At 32.2% G+C, this 26,686-nt stretch overlaps 2 protein-coding genes across 2 annotated transcripts; one reads left to right on the top strand and one right to left on the bottom strand.

Annotated features, from left to right (window-relative positions):
* Positions 1 to 6,198: 6,198 nt before the first annotated feature.
* Positions 6,199 to 7,839, bottom strand: LOC114176404 (transcription factor MYB102-like). The gene is made up of 3 exons (XM_028061447.2): positions 7,534 to 7,839; positions 7,285 to 7,414; positions 6,199 to 7,201 (listed from the first exon to the last, which is right to left on the bottom strand). Exons 1-3 carry the CDS (start codon positions 7,664 to 7,666, stop codon positions 6,382 to 6,384), a joined length of 1,083 nt encoding a protein of 360 aa, XP_027917248.1. The 5' UTR covers positions 7,667 to 7,839; the 3' UTR covers positions 6,199 to 6,381.
* A 10,560-nt stretch (positions 7,840 to 18,399) lies between these two features.
* LOC146887459 (zinc finger BED domain-containing protein RICESLEEPER 2-like) lies at positions 18,400 to 23,193 on the top strand. The gene is made up of 2 exons (XM_085671534.1): positions 18,400 to 19,139; positions 22,890 to 23,193. Exons 1-2 carry the CDS (start codon positions 18,400 to 18,402, stop codon positions 23,191 to 23,193), a joined length of 1,044 nt encoding a protein of 347 aa, XP_085527660.1.
* The last annotated feature ends 3,493 nt before the right edge of the window (positions 23,194 to 26,686 follow it).

Genomic DNA, 26,686 nt, shown 5'->3' with positions numbered 1-26,686 from the left:
GGAGTGTTATCAAAATCTGACCATGCTAAGATTATTCGTTATTACAATTTGAAATCGTTAAAACTTTTTGGGTAATTTGCCTGGTTCCAACCCCGTAATGTCTGAAAAGCTTTTGCTTCTCCATTGACAAACCAAAAGGCAATTGGTATATTGGTAGACAAACTTCATACGCAAAATGTTAAGATTGAAAAGTGGGGAAGGATAAACTAACTAGGAAAAGACATATTAGCACGGAAAATTTTGTTCTCTTAATTTTTTTTTTCATTTTAATTTAGTTATTTACTTAACCTAAAGCAACATAATAATTTTAAGTAGTGTAAAAAATTTTACATTGATCAGAGATTAAATAATTTTATAGTATATAAAAAGATACAAATTCATATTACAAAATTCACTTTTTAACGATAGTTATAAATTTGAGTTTATCTTATTCATATTTGTTATTTGTTGAATCGTGTTATCCGACAATCCATTAATATTTAATCTCATACTCGATATATATATAGATACGAAGAACTGCGTCGGAAACCACGTATCCCCATCATAATTTATCACTGGTATAAACATAAGCAGAATATAATAATAAGGCTCTAATAGAGAAAGTTGGGTGCGAAGGCAAGGTTTTCTGGGAAAATTGCACATTTTTTTTCTGGAATATATGGTCACCTGAACATTTCATCTGAAAACAGCTAAAGAAAAGACAAGAAAACATCGAGTGATCATTACAAGGGAAGGAGGTAACATGGGAGGAACTTAAACAAAGACATAAACCCACTTTTGAGTTTGTTTTCTGAACTAGCTTTTTCTTTGGACGGTCGAGAAAGAAAGCGATAGAAGGTCACGTAGAATTTCACAAACCCTCTTCTTTCTTTGCTTCATTTCTATTTGGTCGGTGGCTGGTCCGCACAACCGTATGCCCTTGTCTTACGTAAATTATTATACAAATTCTATTATATTTTCATATTTAATCTTGTTTAATGACACATTTTATTATTTAAATCTTATATTGTACTCATTTTAGTTTTGAAAAACTAAATATAAATGAACTTAAGACTCTAGGAAAACATATCTGGTGAATGAAGTTTTAAGATTTTGAATTACATATTTACTTGTAAGATATAGCATCTGGAGATAGTCTTGGAATGTACTAATATTTTGTGTGTTTAATGAGTAATGTGGTTTGGTTTTGGGACAAGTTGAGAAAGGCAAATAGCATAGTTGAAGTTTCAACGATGAATAGGAGGAAAATAAAAGCTTGTATACGCAAAAATGACGAAGAGCTTACATGCAGAGGCTTGGTGACCTGCGGAATCGGTAACCCAGCCAGAATGAGAAGCTTCTAATCCTGTAGGTGACTCGTGTCAATTTAATGCCAACCATATATCTTCAAAATATGTGGCTGAACGTATGTTTGACCAAAATATGTTCCATGAGGAGATATTAATATATTGGTATGTATAAATCTAACTTCATTAAACTCACTTAGTTAGATTTAAAACTTTATTTCGATAAAATGTTATCAAATATATTTTTACTCAGATTTATTACATCTATAATATCATTTATTACTATAATTTACTTTTCTTTTTTTCCTTTCCAGATTGAATATTCTTCGGTTCACTTGGTGCAAAATTTATTTTATATAATGGTTATTTATACCAATTATAATCTACCTTTTATAATATTTTATAATAAGTGACGTAGTAACAGAATTGTAAATAGATAACACTATTTATGTTAGTCGTAGTTATAACTGATATAGAAAGTGGGTACTCTGACTAGGGATGTCAACGGGGCGGGTAGGGTACGGGTAGTAGCTCTTCGTACCCTACCCACTAGATAAATATCCGTTTCGTACCCATACCTATATTCGTCGAGTATTCGTTATGCGGGTATCCGCCTATTTTTTTCATATCCGCGGGTATCTATGGATACCCGCGGGTATTTACAAAATTATTAAAAAATAAATATTTAATCATAAATTCAAATAAAATAAAATAAAATACATCATTGTCATAAATTTTAAATAAAGTTCAAATAAACTCAAGTTCATACAAGTCCAAATAATTATGAAAGTATATATAAAATGGCGTTCAACACAATGAAAATTATTTAATTAATGTTTTGATCAAAAAGTTCACTTTCTCCAATTGATTCCTAAAAAATAAACAAAATAAACAAATAATAAACCTCAATTGCCACGTGCCAAGTATTCTTGTTTTGATTCCATCATTTGACAACAAACATACCATAAACGTCATTGTCTATATAGGATTTGATGTATATGTCCAATTTCAAATAAAGGAAAGAGAAGAATGTCAGGAGTGTACTTGGAAGAAGACAACGTACCAATACTATTGAAGTTTGAAGAATGAGGACAGAAGACAAGATGTGCAACTTAGAAAAAATTAGGCCATAATATTTTTTACTAATATATATATATATATATATATATACATATATATGTATATATATATATATATATATATATATATACATATATATGTATATATATATATATATACATGTATATATATATATATATACATATATATGTATATATGTATATATGTATATATGTATATATGTATATATATACATATATACATATATACATATATACATATATATATATATATATATATATATATATATATATATATATATATATATAAGGGTACTTTTGTGAATTAAAGTTTAGCGGATACGGGTATCCACGGGTACGGATACTATGATACCCGTACCCGCCCCGTTAACATGCGAGTATCAAAAATACTCGTACCCATGGGTAGCGGGTATCTATTTTTAATATCTGTTTCCTACCCATTGCGGATTTTATCCGCAAATATCCGCGGGTACAAATTTTTTTGACATTCCTAATTGTGACAAACTTTAACAAATAAGAAAACTTTCTATACCAATTATAGTTATAATAGAAAGTTGAAGCAATGACATTTTATAATAAAGAAGAAAAATTTCTATACTAATTCTAGTTATAACCAGTATATAAAATAGTTTCTCATTTTTTTATTTGTAAACACAAATGCACACTAAGGGTTCTCATATCCCTAACCATCATTCTCCTCTGTGTTCTTGCTCTCAGCATCCTAAAACATAAACACATTGCCTTCCTTCTATTTCCCTCTCTTCTCTCTCTCTCTCTCACACACACACATTTCTTAAGACTCTTCAAATAAAATACAAAATGATGTTAGTAGTGATGTTGCATTGGAGTGTTTCTATTAGGTGGAATAAATGGTGGACCATTTTGCAAAATCGAGATCAGATCATCACGAGGGGACGAACAGGGTGAAACTCACAAGTTACAAAGGCGATAACGTGAATGAAAATGCGTTTAAGGAGAAAGCCAAAATTTCTGACCCCGAAAGGATGATTAGAGCATATAGTCAATCTACTGCCACTTTGAATATTCTATACTAATTTTCACTTTAATTGGTATAGAAAGTGGACTTTCTATACGAGTTTTGGAATTGAAAGGGGAATCTCCTCCATTGTTTCTAGGGGTAGTCACTGTCATATCGTTTTATGTGGACAGGGATGCTAGTTTTACCTGCCCCACGATGGACGCCAATGTTCCGGTCTCAAACAAATAACCAAACCAGAACGATAATTTCTTTATAACTTTGGCTAATCACTTAAAAGCTTTCTTCTCTGTTTATCTCTAAATCACACTATGTTTCTTTTTTCTCCTTTCGTACCTCTCTTCCTATCCCAAGATTTCTAGTATATATAGGGCAGTCAGTTGTGGAATCGTTCTCTACTTTTGATATTTCAGCTAACCAACTAGCCCACTATCTTCTCCTGTAATCCCGCATGCATATTGTTCCTAAAATATAGGGATATTTTAAAGATATTTTAAAAGCACGTTGTATTTGTTGCATTTTCTTTCTGTTCCACGTTTTCTTTTGGGCTGTTGTTGGACCATATCACTGGGCCATCTGCCTGTGTACAGACACATTTTTACAATTTGACCGAGTTGTTCAACTTCCATTGGACGAGCTATCTGACTTACCATTGGATGAGTTATCTGACTTACCATTATGAAAATCTTTGATGAAGTGTGTATTACTCGAAAAACCAAATCGGAATCCGATCTGGAGGCGAGGAGGGTACAACGGAATACAGACTATATATATATATATATATATATATATATATATATATATATATATATATATATATATATATATATATATATATATATATATATATATATAATTTGTGTTAAAAGTTTGTTAAAATTTTGTAATGTTATATTAATCGATAGAGAAAGAAAATAAACTTTAATAATTTGTAATCGATTAGGGTGATTTTCTAAATAGATTTAATTTTGAAAAGTGTTGTGTGACATAAACGTGTTATAGGTTCCAGAGTCAAAAGACACGAAAATGTTGGAAAAATGAGCTGCAGGGTCGGTCCTGTTGAAGTAGAACACGCTGACCAGCCAAACATATGTCGCCACTACTTCTTGTTTACTTAAGTTCTCCTGTTTGTGTAGTGTATTATTTTCATGCAACACATGACAGCTAAATAAAAGATAAACGTGCATTTTGTTATATTCTTTAATTAAACACCCATTTTCAACGAAAAATTTCTTGCAAATTAAAAGATTGAATATATACATTCTTACTTAAATAAATGTGGATTATATTTAATTTAAAAGAAAAGGGACGTGAGAGTGGATAATAAGAGTGTCCAGTTGCTGAAGGTACCAAACCGGTTCCTTTCCGTATAATTGAGGCCACGTGTCCCCACTGATGATGCAATTAATAGTATCTCGTATGTTCTAACCTTCCTAAAAAAACAATAGAAAAAACAGCACAAGATGCATGCCATGATTTTCAATGAAAAGCAATTGATCCTTGTGTGGTGGGCCACGTATGCAAGGTGTTTCGGTCAAAACTCCCATACGAAACCATACTTTATCACTGCTTTATTCGTTGTCACTACGTGAGAGGACAGGTACCTCATACACGTGTCATGGACAGGTGTCGTCCTCTCCTGCTCCGGCCTCTCTCTCCGCTCACTTCGCCGCCATCTTCAATCTCTCGAACACCAAACCTTCCTTTCCACGCTCAAATCTGCCTAATCTCCCTTCACAATATATTATTCAAATTTATTATTATATATTGGTAGTTTTTCATTTGTCTAAACAGCCATTTGTGATTTCTATTTTATCTTTTTATTACAAATCAATTTTTAAATATATAATCATCGATTTTAATGATTAAAAATATTTTTTGAAATTAATTTTTAATTAAAAATCAATTTAAACTCTAGTTCATAGTAAAAACTATTTGAAGTACCAATTTGCAAATCAATTATAATTTTTTATTCATAATAAAAATTATTTTAATTATTAGTAATTTTAAATTAATAATTTATTAATTGATATGTAAAATTATTTTTAGTTACTAAAATGCCATTATTTAGAAATTTTATAGTAGTGTTTCACCTTTACTTCAATATAAATACATGAGTATAAATTAGTGAAAATTGGGTAAAAAATAATGATATAATTGACTAAAAAAATTTATTATTTTTAATCTTAAAGAAGCACAAATAAATAGAAAAAAAATGTTAATTAGAAAGCAAAATGGAAATTTTAATTAAAGTTTGTTATGTGAAATTTTTTTATATAATCCTCTAATATGAATCAACCAACATCTTTGTATACCAAAAAATCATCCGTCTGTACATACCGACAAATAAACATTTTTGTTGATAAGTATAATTGTCAATGAATTTTAAGTCATCATTAAATTCTACCGATAATTAAATTATCGACAATTTTTTAACCCTTATTTATTTATTGTAAACTAACAGATTTCGGTTTACACTAACAAATTTTGATTGTGAATAATTTCAGTATTTTTACAGTGCTATTTCAACGTAATCAATTATTTAGTGTTAAAAATGTAAATATATAAATATTAAAAAAATCTTGTATAATAATGTTATTTGGCTCGAAAAAGATTGATTACGTGTTGCTTTTCCTTTTACTAGCATATTCAGTGCATTGTTTATATAATCCGATGCTAAAATTAGGAAGAAAACAGAAATATACAGTAACACAGCAATCATAGAAACTTTTTAAACAACAAATAATTGGGAGAGGATAAGGACTTTTTTATTTACTACTACTTCCTAACACATAGAAAGCCTCAAAGAAGAAAGTAGAAAGTCAACTATCAATACCATTAAAAACATAGAAAAATGTTACATGTATGAACACAATCCCTCGTTGCAATTATCTAGCAAACCCAGATAAATCAATGCTAGTAGGAATTAATTAATGAATCATTTGGTTGATCCATTTTTGTTTGACATGATTGTTTCATTCTGTGAATGCATTAACATTTATATGAACTCATTCACACCTAACATGTCTGGGATTTCAATTAATCTCAACAAGTTGCTGCTGACATAGCTTTCTATCTCATCCTCAGTACTGCTACTTCCATTCACGTACGTCGAGTTCGAATTTAACGGCGTGGGGCTTGACGAAGGCGTTGACATAACTGAAGCAAAGCTGAAGTTCTGGGAATGGTTATAGGTTGAGGATTCAGAAGGGTCCATAAGATTTGCGTCATAATCAGAGCCATGGTAGTTATAGCTTGGTAATTGAGCAACATAGCTAGCATCGATTCCGTTGCACTGTAAATCGCTTGGTTGAGAATGATGTTGGAAGCAAGAGTCATGGAAAACAGAAGGGTATTCAACCAGGTGTTGTTCTTGAGCGAAAGGCATCGACAATGAAGAACAAGGGGGGTTCATTGTATTGTCTAGTGTTTGACATGGTTGTTGAGCAAAGTCCTGGGTTTGTACGAGGTGTTGTGGGATTTGGTTAATTTGTGGATCAGAGAGGAAGCTGTCTTGGCAATTTTGTGCACACATGTTGAGGTTTTCACGATGCTGAGAAGAAAAGAGCGATGAAGCAAGCTTTAAAAGTTCAGGGTTCACCATTGTCTGTGTACCGAGGAGTCTTTGGATGTTCATGTGTGTTGGACCATAAAGGGATGAACTTAGGATGGAAGAGAGGTCCAAAAGATCAAGCCTTGGCCTATGCGTCACAGGGTCAATTCCCATCCTCAGAAGCCTTTTTCTAATGTGTGTATTCCAGTAATTCTTGATTTCATTGTCTGTTCTTCCAGGCAAACGAGAAGCAATAGCTGACCACCTACACAATCCAAAAATATACCATGTTACAAAACCCTTATTTCATCACTTCAATGAAGAACAATGTTTAACGAAGAGACTTACTTGTTACCAAGAATGCTGTGTAGTTGGATTATGGTCTCTTCCTCTTCAAAAGTGAATCGACCACGCTTTATGTCTGGTCGGAGATAGTTTGTCCATCGGAGTCGACAACTCTTGCCACACCTCTGCAACCCTACTCAGCAAGAAAAAAGCAAAAGCCGTTTATTTTAGCTCAAGTACAAACAAAGTGTACAACAAAAGGCAAAAACGTAAACTTTATTATGTTCCTTTTTGTTACAAAACATGACATACCAGCATTCTTTGGAAGTACTCTCCAATTGCCGTACCCATGTTTCTGAATGTAATCAACAAGTTTCTGGTCTTCTTCTGTTGTCCACGGTCCTTTCTTGAGACCATTTTTGTCACAACAAGGTGATCTACCCATTTTCTGGTGTTTCTTAGTTTTGAAGTTTGCGTGATGAAGAGAGGGGGAAAATAGAGAAAGAGTTAACTGTGATGTTTTTGTACGAGACTCAGAGGAACGTACATGGGTGTTGTATAAATAGCAATTAAGGAGAAGAAGAGTAAGAAGAAGGGGAAGTCAATTGGATTTGGTGCCGGCCTCTGTTATCTCTTCTGCTACGTGTCTCTTTTTCGTATCGTTTAATAAATTTTCTTTACGTGTTTTTTTCTTTTATTTCCTCCATCTTGCATTGTAAATCAAGCGTTTACTGAAAAAATAAAAAATAAAAAGAACATCTTTACTTTTCTGCACACGTTGAAATTTGATGGTTGTTTTCATATGTGCGCTTCGTATTCGTACATTTCTGATTTACTTCTAACATTATCGAGGAGTCAAACCATCGTTTTCAGCAAAGTGTGACGCTTAGCTTTCTAGATTCATATTAGCTGTAAATCAACACATCGCAGGCCACGTAACCCCCAACAACACATGTCTTTCTTTCGGATACCATGTTGTAGAGGAAATCTTCTTATTTACTTCTCATTTATACTTAATTATATAAAAAATAATTACTCAAATGTATATTTACATGTATATGTGTGATTATTGTTGATTAATGCTGTAGTGAATCTAGTCTATTATTATAAACAAGGTCTTGTGTTTGATATATGATGGATGGAAAACTTGAGTTAATAGATCCAAAATATATGTTTTAGAAATGAGGAAGTTAAGTTTTAATTATATAACCCAAATTTCAGGTTACGATTCTTTTGTTTTTTTTTTAAAGATGGAAACATTTATACTAAAAGTCAAATCACCCAAAAGGCAGTTGCGTTTTAAAAACATTTCATTTAAAAAGATACCTTTAAATTGAAGTTTTATTTTGAAAAAAGTTAGAAATATTAATCTTCCTCTAATTTATACAAGATTAAAGCATCAATTTATTTGTAAAACAAGATCGTTTTGAATCCGTAAATGTGGCATCAGTTAAATTTTTTTGTAAAATAATACGAAGTCATCAAAATTTACGACGAATCTGACCCTATGTTAGTTAGCAGAGCTTAAATATAATTTAATTCTATAAATTAATCTGTAAGATAAAGTTTGTACCTTATATGAAACTTTCAACGTCCTATTCCTATTTTATAAGTACGAATTCAAAACATTCCTGTTTTTTTTTTTAAAAAGAAAAACTTAAAATATGACATCAAGGTACACTAATATATAGTGATAAAAGCCACCATTGACGTTGGTTAAAACGGAAGAATTGTTGGTTGATAAATGCATGGCAACGTGCATGCGTGTGTCGAATGAAAATGCTGTAAGTGGACATACAAATTCAGATGTTGCAATATTATCTCTTGTACACATTAATATTACAGTAACAGAAAAAAGGTGAAAAAGAGATGTTGTATAAATTATTATATACATAGATGTGCATTAAATGAAAATTCCTTAAAACATGTTTTTCTCGTCCATTTTGTCATTGAGTTGTAATGATGATAATATTATAGTTGAATGAATATTTGAAGAGAAGAATTTGTGGTGTCGATCACCGCCCCTTATAGAGATGTGGGTGTGTTTCAGGCGTAGTCAAAGTTGGGGTTGTGTGTGTTTTGACTGTGAAAGTTAAAAAACACGTTTTAATTTATTTTCTGAGTTCCCAGTCTGAACTGGAACAGAAAGAAGAAGGAATAGTGTGCAGGTCGGAAACGGAAGAGAGCATCCAACAAGCCTCACCTTTTTCAACAACAAATCAATCATTTAAGAACTCGTGGTTTTGTTTGCTTATGCTATTCTCAATATTTTATAATGAAAAAAATTATTACTTATTTTTCAAAAACTCTCTACAAAATGTACAAACATATTTTAAAAATCAATCACGCGCGTAATTCATTGCACATGTTCCTTCGCTGTGTTATTTTCATACCTCATTATTTAAGCCAACATTTTTAAAAGCGCATTTATTCTTTTCAGGGTATGCCTTTATAGTGGTAGGGTACTACGTGCCATGAATTTCAATCGAATCGAGTTAAACCTTACAAGTTTTTATTTATATTTATTCTGAAATTATTTTAAACGTTAAAACAACACATATTTATTGTTTATACCGAAAATTGACTTCTGATCTCGTATTTGCCTGAAGTTGAACTTTTTAACCTTTATATAGGAATTATCTTTTTTTTTCTAACTTAACAAAATAATTATCATAAAAAAATACACTCAATTTAGAATAATAAGTATTCACATATTTCAATTTTAGTATTAAAAAAAGTTCAATTATATTTTAAGTCATTGATAAATTTGGAAATTTTTAATTGAGTTACTCATAAATTAATTTTTTTGTCTATTAAGTACTAAATAAATTTATCAAGTATTTAACAAATTTTTCAACTGTTTTAGTTTTTTTTGTCTATTACTTTTTATGCTGTTTTGCTTCAAAGGAACTTGGTTTAAACTTCAGATTTTATAGAATGATAAAAAGAGGACAATACAAAGTTAATAAGACAACAATTCTTGCAAAATATAGTTGTTTGTCTTTCCAAAGTGTTACTTTTTTCCTTAAACTTCATGATAATGGGATTCCTCGTCTTTATTATTTTAGGATTGGCTCTTGTGGGTATTCCCATGTATAAAAAAAACGGGGAATAATAGTTTCTTGTGATTTACTACAATAACAAGTTTAGTATTGATACTAGTTTAAAGCTCATCAACATACTTATAATCACTAATGGAATATTCAGTTAACAGGTAAATTTTCAGGTTTTTTTTTTCCAATTCCGGACAATTCAGTTGGCATAATTACGGAAATAGGCGTTTCTTTTAAAAATTACAATTATAGGCAAAACGTGTGGGGGCTGGACGTTTTTTCATGAAGAAATCGTTAGGCCCCGTGTGTTTTTGGTTCAAATCGGGTCAATGGGTGAAATCGTGTGGGAGTGGACGACTTTAAAAAAGAAATCAATCGTGAGGGGGCAATACGTTTTCACCTGAAATCGTGTAGAGGGAACGTTTCTTATTTGTCATCGATTATCTTCCAATCACTAACACAAAAAAGTCTTTTAACGTTCGATATTTTCGACCTTTGACGTTTGCCCAAACACCGACATTGTACTGGGTGACGTCAAAATAACGTCAGAAAATAGAGCAGACATCACTTAACGTCGGGGCAATAGGGGTCCGACGTTATCCAACGTCGGGGCCAAAAGCAGCAGACGTCAATTTTTGCGCTAAATGGAGCTAAAAAACAAAGCAATTTAATTTCTGTTGGACTCTGACAGACGTTAAATAACGTCGGCCATGGTAAGCTCAAACGTTAAATAACGTCTATCAGAGCACAACCAGACGTCAAACTGCTCTGTTTTTTTTTTAAATTTTGTTGTTTTTACAACATTCCCACACTTGAAAATCAGTAAATTCCCATAACAGTTTCATAATAATTTCAGCACAATTCTGGAGTTACAGTTAGATCTAATAACACTTAAGTTTCAACATATATTCTAAACTAATATAAATAACACCAAACTAAAAGTTTCAACATGATATTTTTATACAATAAAGTTTTTGAAAGGAGTTCTAATTCCTGTGGTATCAACTCCATCTTTCCAATAGATATGTTGCCCACTCCTTTTTTAGTGTGTGGATAATGTCATCTGGTAGAGGTGATGGATTCTTGAACTGCTGAAAAAGTAATACAATTTCATTATGTATGAATATCATTCTTTAAAGTTTGATATGATTTATAACATGTGAAATATATATATATATATATATATATATATATATATATATATATATATATATATATATTATTACCTCTATCCATTCATCTTTAATTGCAGCTCGAATGATTGTTCTTATCTAAGATATGACATAATATCCACATTTCCATGAATCTTCTTGCTTGTTACACTAAACATTACAAATAAAATAAACACATATCAAAGTCATAAGTTGACATACAAAAATTAATAACTTTAAACTGAATGAGTTCTAACCTTTGGATATAATACTTTAAGTTGTTGACCTCTAGGCTTACCCACAATTCTAATGAAATTTTGGAAACATAAAACATATGTTAGTTTTTATAACTAAGTAGATACATAGGTTAGGATTGAAAAAAAAGTAATACTTACTCTTGTAACATGTTTTTGAAAGCAGGTGGAATCTTCCTATGGCATAAATAAAACCATACAACTGTGCATATTCTTGGAATGATGACACATAGTTGCCAATGATACCTACCATCAATCACAAGTACTTAGCAGAAATAATTAATAATACTTAATAAAATATTACTAGCAAAAATACCTACGCATCAATGTATGACGCAAAGTAGATCTCTCTATTTGACTCAACCATCCATGTTTGCAAATAAAGTTTGATGTGGTCATGTGAGTTTCCCGAAGGTTGAATGATTTGAGGTTCAATGAATCCATAGATGGAAGATCGACCTTGGTCCACAATGAATCCATAATAAATCTACATACATAAAATAAAAAATAATGCAACAATAATATTAAAAAATCAAATACAATTAGTCCAATTTTACAAATAACAATAAATATAATTTTATTTCGTAACTTTACAAATATTATTATAAAAATTCAATTAAAAAAAGAAATAGGCCAAAAAAACTAAAAAAGCAATAGTCCAAGATAAAAATTATAATTGCAAATAAAAAAATACAAGCAATTATATACGTACAATGAAAAAGAGATAACAAGCAAAATAATCTCAAAATGATGCAAATGGGGATGAAAACACATAATATTCGGTTGAAAATGCCTAAAATCAATCCATAATCAAATCTCAATCAGTTTGGTGGTGAAAAATGTTCGAAACTCACCTAGAGGAGGTCAGAATAATGGTTGCCGACGGGAAGGATCGCGAAACACTGCAAATGGGGATGAAAATGGAAAATATTTGGTTCAAAACACCTAAAATCAATCCACAATCAAATCCCAACAAGTTTGGTGGTGAAAAACGTTCGAAAATTATCTGGAGGAGCTCGGAATGGTGGTCGCCGACGGAGAAGCTTCGCAAAAAATTGGTGGCGCGACAAAATAGTTAGGGTTTTTGCGTTTCGCGCAGAGAAAACCCAAAAATTGACGTCGGGGCTACGTGGTTAGACGTTACTTAACATCGATGCAGAGGGGGTCAGACGTTAAATTAAGTCAGGGCAGAGTGGGTCAGACGTTAAATTAAGTCGAGGGCAGAGAGCTCAGACATCAATTTTTACATAACGTCGGGGTACTGTGGGTCAGACGTTAAATTACGTCTATGTTGGAATGGGCAGACGTTAAAAAAGTCAAATAATTTACAAAAAGGCCACCAATCATTTTTAACGTGGGACTTTCTCTGGGCAGACGTCATATGGGTGACGTTATAGGACTTTTTTGTATTAGTGAATATAATCGATTACTGCATGCGTTGCAGTGTTTCTGGGTTTAATGTAATCGATTACGAACATATTATAATCGATTACGCCTTTTGCGTGACGACTGGCCGGAGTAGCGTGGCCGGAGGCGAGACGCAACGGTGGCAGCACAACGATGATGGAAGAACAAGGGGGGCTCGCGTGGTGGTGTTGCCAGAACAGTTGCAGAGAGAGATGAAGAATATGCAGCGCGCGCGAGGAAGAAGAAGAGGGGTTCGTGTTTTTGTGCCCTAATTAAACTATATGGCCTCGGTTCAGTTGATAACCAAGGCATATAGTGTTATTTGGCCCCGGTTCACTGCCACCCGAGGCCAAAGACGTAACGGGTAATGGCATTTTTGAAATTTCTGGTCATGTTTTTGGCTTCGGGTCTGTTCGACCGAAGCATATAAGCACCTTTTGGCACCAGTTTTATTTAAACCGAAGCCTATAACACCTTTTGACTTCGGGTTTTACTTGAAACGATGCATAAAAATTGTCTGAAATTACAAAAATGTCACCACATCATTATATGCTTCGGTTTCTTGCCAATCAAAACTATAAGATAAGGTAAAAATATAATTCTGCACCAGTGTTTGTTATGTATATTTATCATTATAATAGTATAAAAATTGTAAATAACAAAACAGAAGTCATCATAAATCATTGCAGTTTTTCTATAGTCTATTTGCATAACGATTGTAAAACAAACTGATTTACTTATAAAAAAATCACGTATTGTCCCCTTGTTTGATTTATTTTAAATATCTTTTATATTTATCTGTATTCCTTTCTTTCTTATTATATAATATATTTTTTCCTATCTTTATATCTTCCAGACCAAATGCATTATCAGTAAACAATATAAATCTGATTTCTAGGGGCCAAAATATGAGAGAAAAACCGAATTTCTAGTTCAAAACACTTAGTCCAATGTCTTAAGTGCTTTACATCTTATCGTGTTTTATTTCAAAGCATATTTTAATCATACTATCTATTTCAATCATTTTGACAATACATAAATAAAAAAAGGGAAATACCTAAACGTCAGATTAAACTTTTGACAATTTTCAAAGACATGAAAGAATGTGAACATAAAAAATTACTCTATACGTTCATATTTGTCTTCCCTACATACTTAACTTTAACCCTAGTCTTTAGGTCTCCTTTCATTTTTTTTATCTTGTATCAATTCATCTCCAAAAATACAATACAATACAATGTAAACTTTTACTTTAAACAACTTTGATTTACTTAAAATAATCGTGACACTTTGAAAATATGTATATCTTTTAACCTACTTTTAACCTATTTCCATAAAACTTTTTCTTCCACGTTCAATGTAAACTACATAGATACATATATTATTCCATGTTACGGATTATATATTCTGAGTATATCATAAAAGTTCAGAACATAACCTTTTTAAAATATGATTAACGTAAGAGATGAATATTTTTAACATTGTTTGAGTTTAGGGAGACACCTAATTTTGTTTGCGTGGTGCACTGAAATAGCTGAAAATCTGAGACGTGTCGTCAAAGAAGAAGGTGCACTCGCTTCTCCACTCCCAACAGTGAGACAAGACAACGTCATACATTATCATATGATTTGGAAACTGCCACGTGACCAAATCTAACTTCTGAATGCCTACGGAACAGGGAAAATCAAATAGAAAAAAGTTTTGTGTTCTCAGAGTCTCGTGATGCTTATCAAAATCTTAATAATTTCTACAAAATACCAAATTATTGTTTTATAATTAATTGGTCACGTCTATTTTTGTGATTTGTCTTCTGCCTATTGCGGTGAAGCTGGCGTCTATGACCTCAATTTATTTGAAAAACCACTCACTTTAAAGAAGAAATGTTTGTTTCTTTATATTTTTAAAATTATAAAATTACTGTAATGGTCAATGGCCTTCCTTTTAGACGTTGATGTTCTTGTTTCTATCATACTTTTATTTCGTATTGAAACTCCAAAAGATGCCTATAGGTAATCCAAAAGTGTGTTCGTCTAAATTTACCTTATTCTTTATTTTTCTTTTCATGTTAGCATGAACAAGAAGTTATCTTGGAAACCTTGTCTCATCAAACCTTGCCCAATTCACATAAAGGCATACAAAAGTCAAACTCTAATTTAATCATCTACGGAAATTTTCACCCCATATTTCGTCCAGTCATCATTTATTTGTTTAAACACCACAATAAAATATTAGAGTTCTTAATTTAATTCATGATTCATGATCAGTCCTAATTTACCTTTAAATAAATCTTTTTTTAGAGAGTGTCAAAGGTCGAGTCAAGCAATTTCGGATTGAAGGTCAGATCATGTCATCAAAGGTTAAAGATTGAGTCGAGTCATCTCAAGTTGAAAGTTGAGACAAACTTAAATAAAGACAGGTAGACCCGGGCTAAAACGGGTGTCAAAGTGAGCCAACACGACTTACACGGGTCAACTCACCATGAGTTAAGTTAAAAAAATGACCAGTTCAATCCCGCTCATCTTTTGTGAGCCAAAATTTTGCGAACTGGCCCGACCCACCACGAGTTGGTGGGTTTGCTCACTTACAATTTTTTTTTACAATTTATTTTATATATTTATTGCATTACAATAAAATTTAATTAACTCGATTTATTTTTTATAATAGTGAAATCAAAATGTTCACCTAATTCTCATAGTATTATTATAAAGATAGTAGTTAAATATTAAAGTATTAACCTATATATATAGGAGTGGCAAAACGGGTCGGCCCAATGGGTTATCCCGTCAGTCTTTGTTAAAAGGGATGGGTTGGGTTGAAGATTTCAACCCAACAGCCCGTTTTGGCCCGTCCCGTCAAGCCCGTCAATTTGACAGGCCAAAATACGTCAGCTCGTAGGCCCGATTTTAAAAAATAAAATAAAATAAAAATAATTAAAAAGATTGTTTTTTATATTATATAGTTAAAAACATTAACAAATCAATTAAAAGTTAAAAAAATATTATATTTGATTAAATATGTTTTTAATATTAATTTATATGTATATATAAACAAATTTTGAAAACAAATTTAAAAAATTAAAAAAAAAAAACTGACGGGTCAACCCGACACGTTAGCTCGTCTTGTACGGGACAGGCTATAATTGTTAGCCCATTTTTGTTTGATGGGTCAACTTGGTTTTACCCGTTTTTTTACGGACCACAGACGAGTCGAACCAAAATAGGTTGTGCTGACCTTTTTTGTCACCCCTACTTATATAATTTGGCAAACAAATAAATCAAACATTAAATTATTTAAATGTTATTAAGCAACATTTTAGTATTTAAAAATATCAAATTGTGAACCTATATAATTAAAAATAGTAAATAATTATAATAAAAAATTATAAAAATAATTAAGTGTTGTTGGTAGGTTGTGGGTTAACCCGTTGACCCGTGGATTAAGTAAGTTGTGTTTAATTCAATCAGCTTTTTTACAGAAATGAAATTTTATCAACCCAACCTGGCTCAAACTCATGGTGAGCCGGGTTGGCTCACAGGTTGAACCCATTTTGACATCTCTAGGAACGGTCGAAAGGAGTCAGTCCAAACCGAAAGTTGAGATAAGCCAATCCGAGATGAATGTTGGGACAGGCTGGTCCAGACTGAAGGTCGATATGGCCCAAGCCGAAGATTGGTACGAATCGACTTAGGCCAATGGTTAGGGTAGGTTGGCCCAGGCCGAAGCTCATAACGATCTAGACCAGGCTGAAGGTTGGAACGGGTCGAACCAAGCTGAAGGTCGGAACGTGCCGGTCCAAGCCGAAGGTTGGGACATGTCTGTCCGAGACAAAGGTCTAAATGGCTTGCACTAGGCCAGCCTGGGCCGAAGGTCCAAACAGGTCTCCCTAGGCCAGAGGTTGGGACAATCTTATTTGTTCAGAAGGTCAAAACGGATCACTCCAATACAAAGATAAAGAAAGTTCAACTCGGACTAAAGATTGAATCAGGCCAAAGGTCCAAATAAAAAGACTCAGATTACATATTGAGACGAAACAATTCAGACTAAGATTAAAACAGGTGAGACCCTGAAAGTCGAAATAACTTGTTCCGAACCGATTACGATATATTAGAATACAACTTTTACTTGTTAGTAATCCTTTCTAAACTCTCGCATGCTCTCATTATATTACTATTGAATTTGGTTCTCATTATATTACTATTGAATTTGCGTCTCTAAGTTATCTCAATTGTTGTTACAAATGTACGTTTATACAACAAAAATATTATAAATTCATAGAACACTTTTAAATATATGGAGAAATATGCGTATAATATTTCTCTTTATCAAATCAAAATTCTCATTTAGATAAATGGTAAATAATTTTAGTCTTAAAATATATTCCATTATACAGTATATGACGAAACTAGATACTATAATAAAGTTGACAAAAATTTTAATAAATCAATCAGATTAATATTGTTGAATTTTGGCTTCAACACTGTGAAACAAACTTATGCCAAGACACGTTTCGTTCGAGAAAAAAAAATTTAAGTTTTTAGTCTCTAAATTTTAACGTCAAATTGAAATTTGTCTTTTGTCTTAAACTTTGATATATTTTAATTCTTAAACTTTAAAAATAAATAAATATGTCTGAAATGTGTTTCCTAGTATATATTGAAATAAAAATGTGTCAACCGATATAAAGAACTCAAATACTACCACGAAATGTATCTGACACGTTAAATTTTTTTTAATGTAACTGAGTTGAAAGGACTATATATATCCATTCATTTTTAAAGTCTGAGGATCAAAATATATCAAAGTTTCAATCAATAATAAATTTCAATTTCGTATCAAATTTTAAAGACTAAAAACATACTTAATCGAAAAAAAAAACATAAACCTCTCTTCATCCACTTAATCCGACATTTATACCTATATATTAAACAAATTTCTCTTTTTCTTATATATATATTTTTTCCAATTTTATCCTTTGTAACAGTCATTTAAACCTAAAATAATTACATTTTCATTTTTATTATTTAGATGGTTGTTAATTTAAATTTTGTTTGATTTTTTTAATCTTTTAATTAATTATTTATTTAAATTTAAATATTAAATTATTTATCTATTATTAAAAAAGTAAATAAACATGCAAGCCACGTAAAAAGAATTCACTAAAAGTCATATGTCCTATCCCGTACTACATTGAGGCGTGAAATGTGAGAACTCTATGAAGAGGAAAAAGCGAAGTTGAAAATTTTTCTATCAAAGCTTCGTGGGAAGGTTTGCTTAACTACAGACACATGGACTTCAATCCAAAACCTAAACTACATGAGTTTAACAGCTCACTTTATTGATGAAGATTGGAAGCTGCATAAGAAAATTTTGAATTTTTCTCAAACAACAAGTCATTCAGGGGAGCTCATTGCTAAACATGTTGAAGCTTGTTTGAATAACTGGGAGTTGAAACGAGTCCTTAATGTCACTGTGAATAATGCTACAGCAAATGATGTTGGGGTCCAATACCTCAAAAGAAGGATGTTATCATGGAATTGTCTTGTCTTAAAGGGAGAATATGTTCATATGCGTTGTTGCACAGATATATTAAGTTTGATTGTGAAGGATGGGTTAAAAGAGATAAAAGATTCAATTTCAAAAATTCGGAGTGCAGCTAAATATGTGAAATCTTCTCCAGCTCGATTTGCTAGATTCAAGGCTTGTGTTGAACAAGAGAGAATTTCTTATAAAGGTCTTGTTTGTCTTGATGTTGAAACCAGATGGAATTCAACTTATCTAATGTTAGAGGCAAGCTTGAAGTACAAAGATGCGTTTGTCTTGCTAGATATGCAAGATAAGAAATTTGGTGCTGAAATGGCCAAAAGTAGTGGTGTGCCACTAGAAGAGGATTGGGAATATGCGAGGTCTGTTCTACCATTCTTAAAGATGTTTTATGACTCTACCATGCGCATTTCTGGTTCTTCTTACGTCACTAGTCATATGTATATGAAGGAAGTGTTTGGAATTGGTAAAAAGATTCGGCAATATTCTGAGAGTAGTGATGTAACATCCCGGTCGGATATTACTAATTTAAGTAATAAAAATTAAGAAATATGATGAAAACATCATTTATTATACTTCGCTTCCCAAAAACGCGAGAAATTTTAAAACGTTTATTAATCGAATGTTATCCAAAAATCCATAATTTATGAAACTCCAATACAGTATCCAAATTCACAAATCAATAGGACACTATTTACAAATTTCATAAAAACAATAACGGTAAAACTCCAGTAAAAGCTTTTCCCAGTTAACCCTCTCTCCGATGCTATGCCTCATCAGCACCACCTGTAACATCATCTGCTCACGTGTAACGCATTACACGATCATCGCCAAACACAAGCAGATAGGGTGAGCTCATAAATAATTAAACATATAAGTTAATAAAAAAGTCAAGATACACCCATCTATTTTATTCTAGTTAATTCTTGGCCCAGACCTTAATCCCCAAGGCTTTTCAACCTTCACAACAAATAAATAATTAGCCTCGGATTCAGGGTTTATGATGCTCACACGAACCTGCCCGCTCGTGGTCTTGCCTCTACGAACCTCCCCGCTCGTAGTCCTGCTCTACGGACCTACCTGCCCGTAGTCCAACACACGTGATCCACCAGCTACGTACCTCCCCGCACGCAGCATCTCTCAAGTGTGAGCACGGAACATACGAACCTACCTCGCTCGTATCCCCACACGAGAGTAACATGATATGAACCTCCCCGCTCATATCATCACGTGTTCACCACCATCCATGAACCTACCCGCTCATGGCACAGCATCCCCTGATCCAAGTTTCACAACACAACATGATAAAGAAAACAAGCAAAGCACACCACCCTACACAAGGTATATACTCAAGCTGGTCTTAGGATTCCAATGCTTCCACGAACCTGCCCGCTCGTGGTCCAACTCTACGAACCTCCCCGCACGTAGTCCAACACACGTGATCCACCAGCTACGTACCTCCCCGCACGCAGCATCTCTCAAGTGTGAGCACGGAACATACGAACTTACCTCGCTCGTATCCCCACATGAGAGTAATAAAATATGAACCTCCCCGCTCATATCATCACGTGTTCATCACCAGTCATGAACCTACCCGCTCATGACAACATCAAGCATATCCCAGACCAGGACCCACACCACAAACCATGCAAAACATATCACAATGCACCCTACCACTACACCATCACCTAGCGTAGCCTAAGCGCCGCTAGGCGAAATGGCAGTACAGACCGCCTGGCGGTTCCACATCACCGTCGGGCGCCACAACTTATAAAACATTCTTGTTTCATACTATCGCCTGGCGATTCAGTCTACACCGCTAGGCGCTACACCAGTAATGTGACACTACTGGTTTTAGGTACTCTAATTCATTTCCTAGAATTCAACCATTTAATTCTCAAACATCCAGAAATCAACATACACATTCATATATTCCAAATTACAACATCACAACACATATGCATCTTTCAAGTATAAGCACACATTCCTCTCTTTTATAATTCATATATACTTACCTCTTAAATCAATTCCAGCACACATTTTATTTTCCCCTTCTCATTTTTCCCAACCCTTTGCATGCTTACAATTCCATTACATTTAAAGTATGATTATCATGTTCCCATACTTTTCCAAAAACCCGTCATGATCATGCAACACCCGGTCATAGTGATATCATCAATTGTGGCCTTATTCCCACACTTATAACATCTTACGTTCGAGCTAACATATATAGGTTCATATATTCAACATGTCTCAACAAGCACTACCAAAAACATACTCATCAATCATGCATCAATATATTTATATATATACATTCACCAATCAAGGCCATACCAGCACTTGATCACACTTAATCATCCATTAGTAATCATACTATTAGGGAATTCAACAACCAATCATGAGTGACGTATATCTCCCTCTTTAGGCATCCAATTTGAATCTCCACCGTTCAAAGTGAAGAACAACATGTTGTGAAACACCTTACAAAATTTCACCCAAATCGGACGGTTAACGAAGCGGGAAATACAGTTTTACGAAAACTGCGCAGACCAGAAAAATCGGGGGCGCCTGGCGGCATGAACTAGCGCCGGGCGGTTCCTGTTCCACGAAAAGTACGAAAAACAGCGTTTTTCATGAATCAGACACCACGCTTCACTGATATGGCGCCTGACGGTAACCAACGTGCCGCCAGGCGGTTCCTGCTGTTCCAGGAACCCCAACATTTTTCTTTGCACCTGCGAATCTCAACCCTTTCAGAACAACTCTGAGTTCAACCAATTTATGACTTTATAGGATACGATTCCATCTTTTAGGATTACAATTCATTCTCTAACACTTCCCATACCCGAATTCATTCACCCTTTCCATTTAGATTAGTGTCGTTTTCGAAATCCCCAATTCATCAACCCTAAGATAACCTTCATGCAATCTTCTTCTATATTAAACCCCAATTCCACGAATTTCCAATGAAATACTATGTTTAATCATTCATAAATATTAGAAAGCAATTTCTCCTTGATAACAAACCTCCCAGAACCTGTGAAACATCAAAATCGAGCCAAAAGTGGCTCGCGTCGCCTAGCGGGTATTCGTCACCGCTAGGCCCTTCATAAAACCCAGAAAACTGGGTACTCTAACATGCACCGCCTGGCGGTTAAGCCCGTTCCGCTAATTGGTTCCATCTCCAGAACCCCCAATTACCCAGAAATAAGATGAGTCGCCTGGCGGTGATTCATCACCCGCCAGGCGATTTCTGGAAAATTGTAGAAAATACGAAAATACATGAAATAGCAGAGTACATGCATTCAAATTCTCATACATTTCATACAAATAAAAACAATAAATAAAAGATTCGGTTCCAGCTCCCCTAACCTCTGATCCTCGCTCCAAACACGGATTGCACGTGACTTTTAATTCAAACTCAGCCTTGCTCTTGCCTCACTCTTCCACAATGGTTTCCCACTCCAATTCTCCTCTACAATTCGTGCCAATCGCCCAGAAGTCTGTGATTTTGTATGCACTCCCCTGTCTCAGACCCTTAATCCTTTAATTATCCTCTCTCACTCTAATTCATTCCACCCTTAATTTCACTTAACCTTTTAAAACGAAAATTACAATAAAAGTGTGTGTTAATGTCTACTTAATATCCCTCACAGTGTATTTTTCCAGCACTCACGACTGCCTTCTTGGCTACTAGGTTTTCCAAACCTTTTCACATTCATGCCAAAGGAAAAATTGGCAAAAAGAAATTATTTAGTTCTCAACAAGGTTTGAACTCACACCCATGCACATACCAAACCAAGGCCAAACCATTCAACCAATCCAAATTTCATGATAACTCCTACAATTCTAGGAATTTATCATCACCCCATGCATTCAATATATAAACACACAAAAACACATAATTTAAATAACACCCAAGTGGCACACATAGGACTCGAACCCAAGTCCTCACACACAATAAAGTACTCTCAACCACTTAAGCTAGTACTTTTCCATGTCATAGTTCCTCACATTAATTGCTTTAAATGTTTCTATTACCCACCATAATTAAATAATTATTTAAATAACTATTTAATTTTCTCGGGTCTTACAAGTGATGTGAGCATAAGATTGATGGCAATGAGGATGAAGGGTAAGTATGACAAATATTGAGAAAATCCCAATGAAATTAATATCTTATTATTGATTGTTGTTGTGCTTGACCCTAGGAGTAAGTTGGATTTTGTTAATTACTTCATTGACTATATATTTGAATCTAGCATGGCCAGTGGATTGAAATCAAAATTATTGTCATCTTTAAAAACACTTTATGATCAATATCAAGGGGTTGAGGAGGGTTCTCAAAGTAGCCAACAAGAATCTCAACTAGATGATGAAGATGATGATCCTCATGGCATGAGCTTCTACCTAAGAGCTACAGGACGTAGATTTGATTATATATCAGAGCTTGATAAATATTTGAGAGAGGATCCTGAACCTTATACAAAGTCAGTTGAGCTTGATGTTTTACATTGGTGGAAGGTTAACTCAACTAGATTTCCTATCCTTGCAAACATGGCTTGAGAGGTGTTAGCCATTCCCATCTCTACCGTAGCATCAGAGTGTGCATTCAGTACAGGAGAAAGGGTGGTTAATCCTTATCGTAGTTGCCTAACGCCTAAAATAGTGGAAGTACTTGTTTGCACACAAGATTGGTTAAGAGGAACACCTTTCTCTATACTTTTTAATGAGGATCTAAAGAGCTTGATGAATTTGAGCAAGGTGAGTTTATATGAAAACTTTATATACTTTTTAGTTGATATTTTTAAATTTATTTTAAGTTTTCAAAAATGATGAAATAATTTTTTTTTGTAGATATAACTTCTCAAGACGAAGTGGGACCTTCAAGTGCAATTAATTTAGATGATTGAAGATGTATTAAGATGTATTAACATTTTGATGTTGTTTATGGGAGAACCTACTGGAAAACCTATGTCCTGTGTATTAAGATGTATAAATATTTTGATTTTGGTGTATTGAAGTATGATGCATATTTCAAGTATTATTTCCTAAGCACTTTCAAATTATAAACTTTATATTATTATTGCGTATTACAATCATATGTAATTAGTGCAATTCGGTTCAAAATAGTGTAATTCAGTTCATAAATAGTGCAATTCAGTTCAAAATCAATGCAATTTGGTTCAAAAATAGTATAATTTGGTTCAAAAATAGTGAAGTTTATTCAAAATCAATGTAATTCGGTTCAAAAACGGTTCAAAAATAGTGTAGTTAAGTTAAAAATAAGCGCAGTTCAGTTCAAGAATAGTGCAGTTCAGTTAAAAAATAGTGCAGTTCAGTTAAAAAATAATGCAGTTCAATTAAAAAATAGTGCAGTTCAGTTCTGACATAGTGCAGTTTATAAAACAGTTCAGTTTATAACAGTTCAATTCAGTTCATATTATAGTGCAGTGCAGTTCAGTGCAATGCAGTTCAGTCCAATTTATTTAAAAAAAACAATTCAGTTTAATTCGTCCGAACTATTTTTCAGTCCAGTGCAGTTTATGCGAACTGTTTTTTAATACAGTGCAATTTTTGATAGTTCAGTGTAATTTGATTTATTTTGTCCAACCCTAATCCTATGCATGCGCCGTAACGTAGTTACCTGGGTGAGTGTAAATACTTTTACTAATACACAACTTTTCTTTGTTATGCCAAAAACGAAAAAGGAACATAAACTCCCTAAAATTTAGGGAAGTTTGTACAGTTTACTCAATAAACTTTTATGCTGATAAAAAGTTAGTAAGAATATTTTTTTCCAAACATACATTGATATTATATTAATAATATATGAAATGGATTAATCATCATCGTTATTATTATTATTATTATTATTATTATTATTATTATTATTATTATTATTATTATTATTATTATTATTATTATTATTATTATTATTATTATTATTATTATTATTATTATTATTATTATTATTATTATTATTATTATTATTATTATTATTATTATTATTATTATTATTATTATTGTTTCACCATTTATAAACATTTAGTTCAGTGAGAATGTTAATTTACCTGTTAGAAGTGGTTTTCGACCGAATTTTTATTTTCTTTAATAAGGGGAATAAATCAAGCTCCAATAAATTAATTGAAAAAAAAAAGTCAGATTTCAATTCGATTGGACCTAGCCTAACAATGCAAACAGAAGCAAAAATACAAGACTTTTGCTATTTACACTCCCCTGTGTTACTAAATACAGTTTACTTTTATTTTTTTCCTAAAAAAATAACCTTTTGATACCATCTATTTAATTTTTTAAAGACAAAATTTTTGCACTTCTCATATTCATTATCTTTTATACCATGTTTTTGAGGTCTCATCTCTGTTATTCTTTAAACTCCTCGTAGTTATATTTCTATTTTTTTTTCCTACTCAAAATGATAAAATTTCATCATAATCAAATAAACCTTAATCTAATATAAATCCGTTTAAACAAGTAAAATTTTATTTCAATTTTTCAAACATTTTTCTTAAATCTTTTTAAGCAGCGTAGAGATTATTGTATACGTTAATGTATATTTCTTAAGTTTTCCAAGTCTCATATTAACTAAGAGAGAAAATATCTCAATTTATATATTAATACCTAGGTTGAGTTTTTAAGATAGCTACAATGCAACGAATTTGTACATGTAAAGGTTTGATTAGTCTGTTTACTTGGAACTTTTTTTTATTCATAAAAACTATTTTGAATTTTAAAATTACTTTATTTATAAATGTTTATATTTTACATACATTTTAAAGTGAACTAACTCGACTCATACATATCGACTAACTCCAGGTCAAGTTAAAAAGGAGTGAACCAAACTCAGTTATTTTTTGGTGATTCAAAAATTTTATAATCGAATCAATCCACTACAAGTTAGTGGGTTGATTCACTGACCCATATAAAAGAACAAATATTTTTTTAATCATAGTCAAATTTGTAGATGACAATTTTGTATTAAGTGAATCCATTTTCATCCATAATTGAAAAAAGTTTCATTCTCAATTTGATCTAACTCGAATCCGTGGTGAGTCGAGTTCACCAACAAATTCTAACCCGTTTTAACATATTTAACGGAATCTTTAAAATGTATATTTAGTTATCAACTTCAATTGATAATATTTTAGCATGGATCATCATTATCATCACCATTATTATTATTATTATTATTATTATTATTATTATTATTATTATTATTATTATTATTATTATTATTATTATTATTATTATTATTATGCAATTTTTTAACTATTTCATAGACACGTTTAACAAATCAACTTAATTTCGTATTTGTTAAATAAATACAAATATATATCTATATATATATATATATATTTGTGTTTTACAAATATATACAAAGTTGTTTTACAAATGAAAAATATGAGTCATAAATATATCGTGCTGTTTTGTAAACTATTCCAAAAAATAACTTGTAAATTAAGCAATTCTTGTACATGTACACTCTCAATTCTTTGTATCTTAGTATTTTCTTAAGTTTTTAATTTTTGCTTACAAAAGGATTGCGACTTTTCTTTTTCTTTCCTTGGCTTTTTGAGTACCCTTTATTTTTCTTTCCCAAGAAGAGAACTTTTATTCCTTTTTGTGATTTTCACCTGAAATTGGATAAAAGTCTGTTATAACACACGATTAAGTTTCATGTTGGTAGGCGTAAATGATAAATATTTGCATATATATTTTTTATTATCTATTTCACTTTCTTATTTTCTAAGGAATCTAATTAAGTTGGTTAAGCAATATATGAACTATTATTGTCCTAGTATCCATGCTTATTTTTTATAAATGAAATAAAATTTACTTAAATCCCTCACTATTAATCTAATTTTTCCTGTAAACAGTTTTCCTTCGTGTTGTAGTACTGGATTAAAAAGTGCATGTTTATAGTATATTTAACATTTTTAATTCAACATTAAGTAATTTTACTCGATATAATATATTATAATTAAATTATAAGCATGGATTTTTTTTTCTAGAAACATGGATTCAGCATTAAAAAGTG

Source organism: Vigna unguiculata, chromosome 3 (genome assembly GCF_037176805.1).
Source record: "Vigna unguiculata cultivar grain cowpea cultivar isolate G323 ecotype 2 chromosome 3, ASM3717680v1, whole genome shotgun sequence".
Classification (NCBI taxonomy): Eukaryota; Viridiplantae; Streptophyta; class Magnoliopsida; order Fabales; family Fabaceae; genus Vigna; species Vigna unguiculata.
The sequence above is the reverse complement of the archived record's forward strand: the minus strand, read 5'-3'. Positions and strand labels throughout refer to the sequence as shown.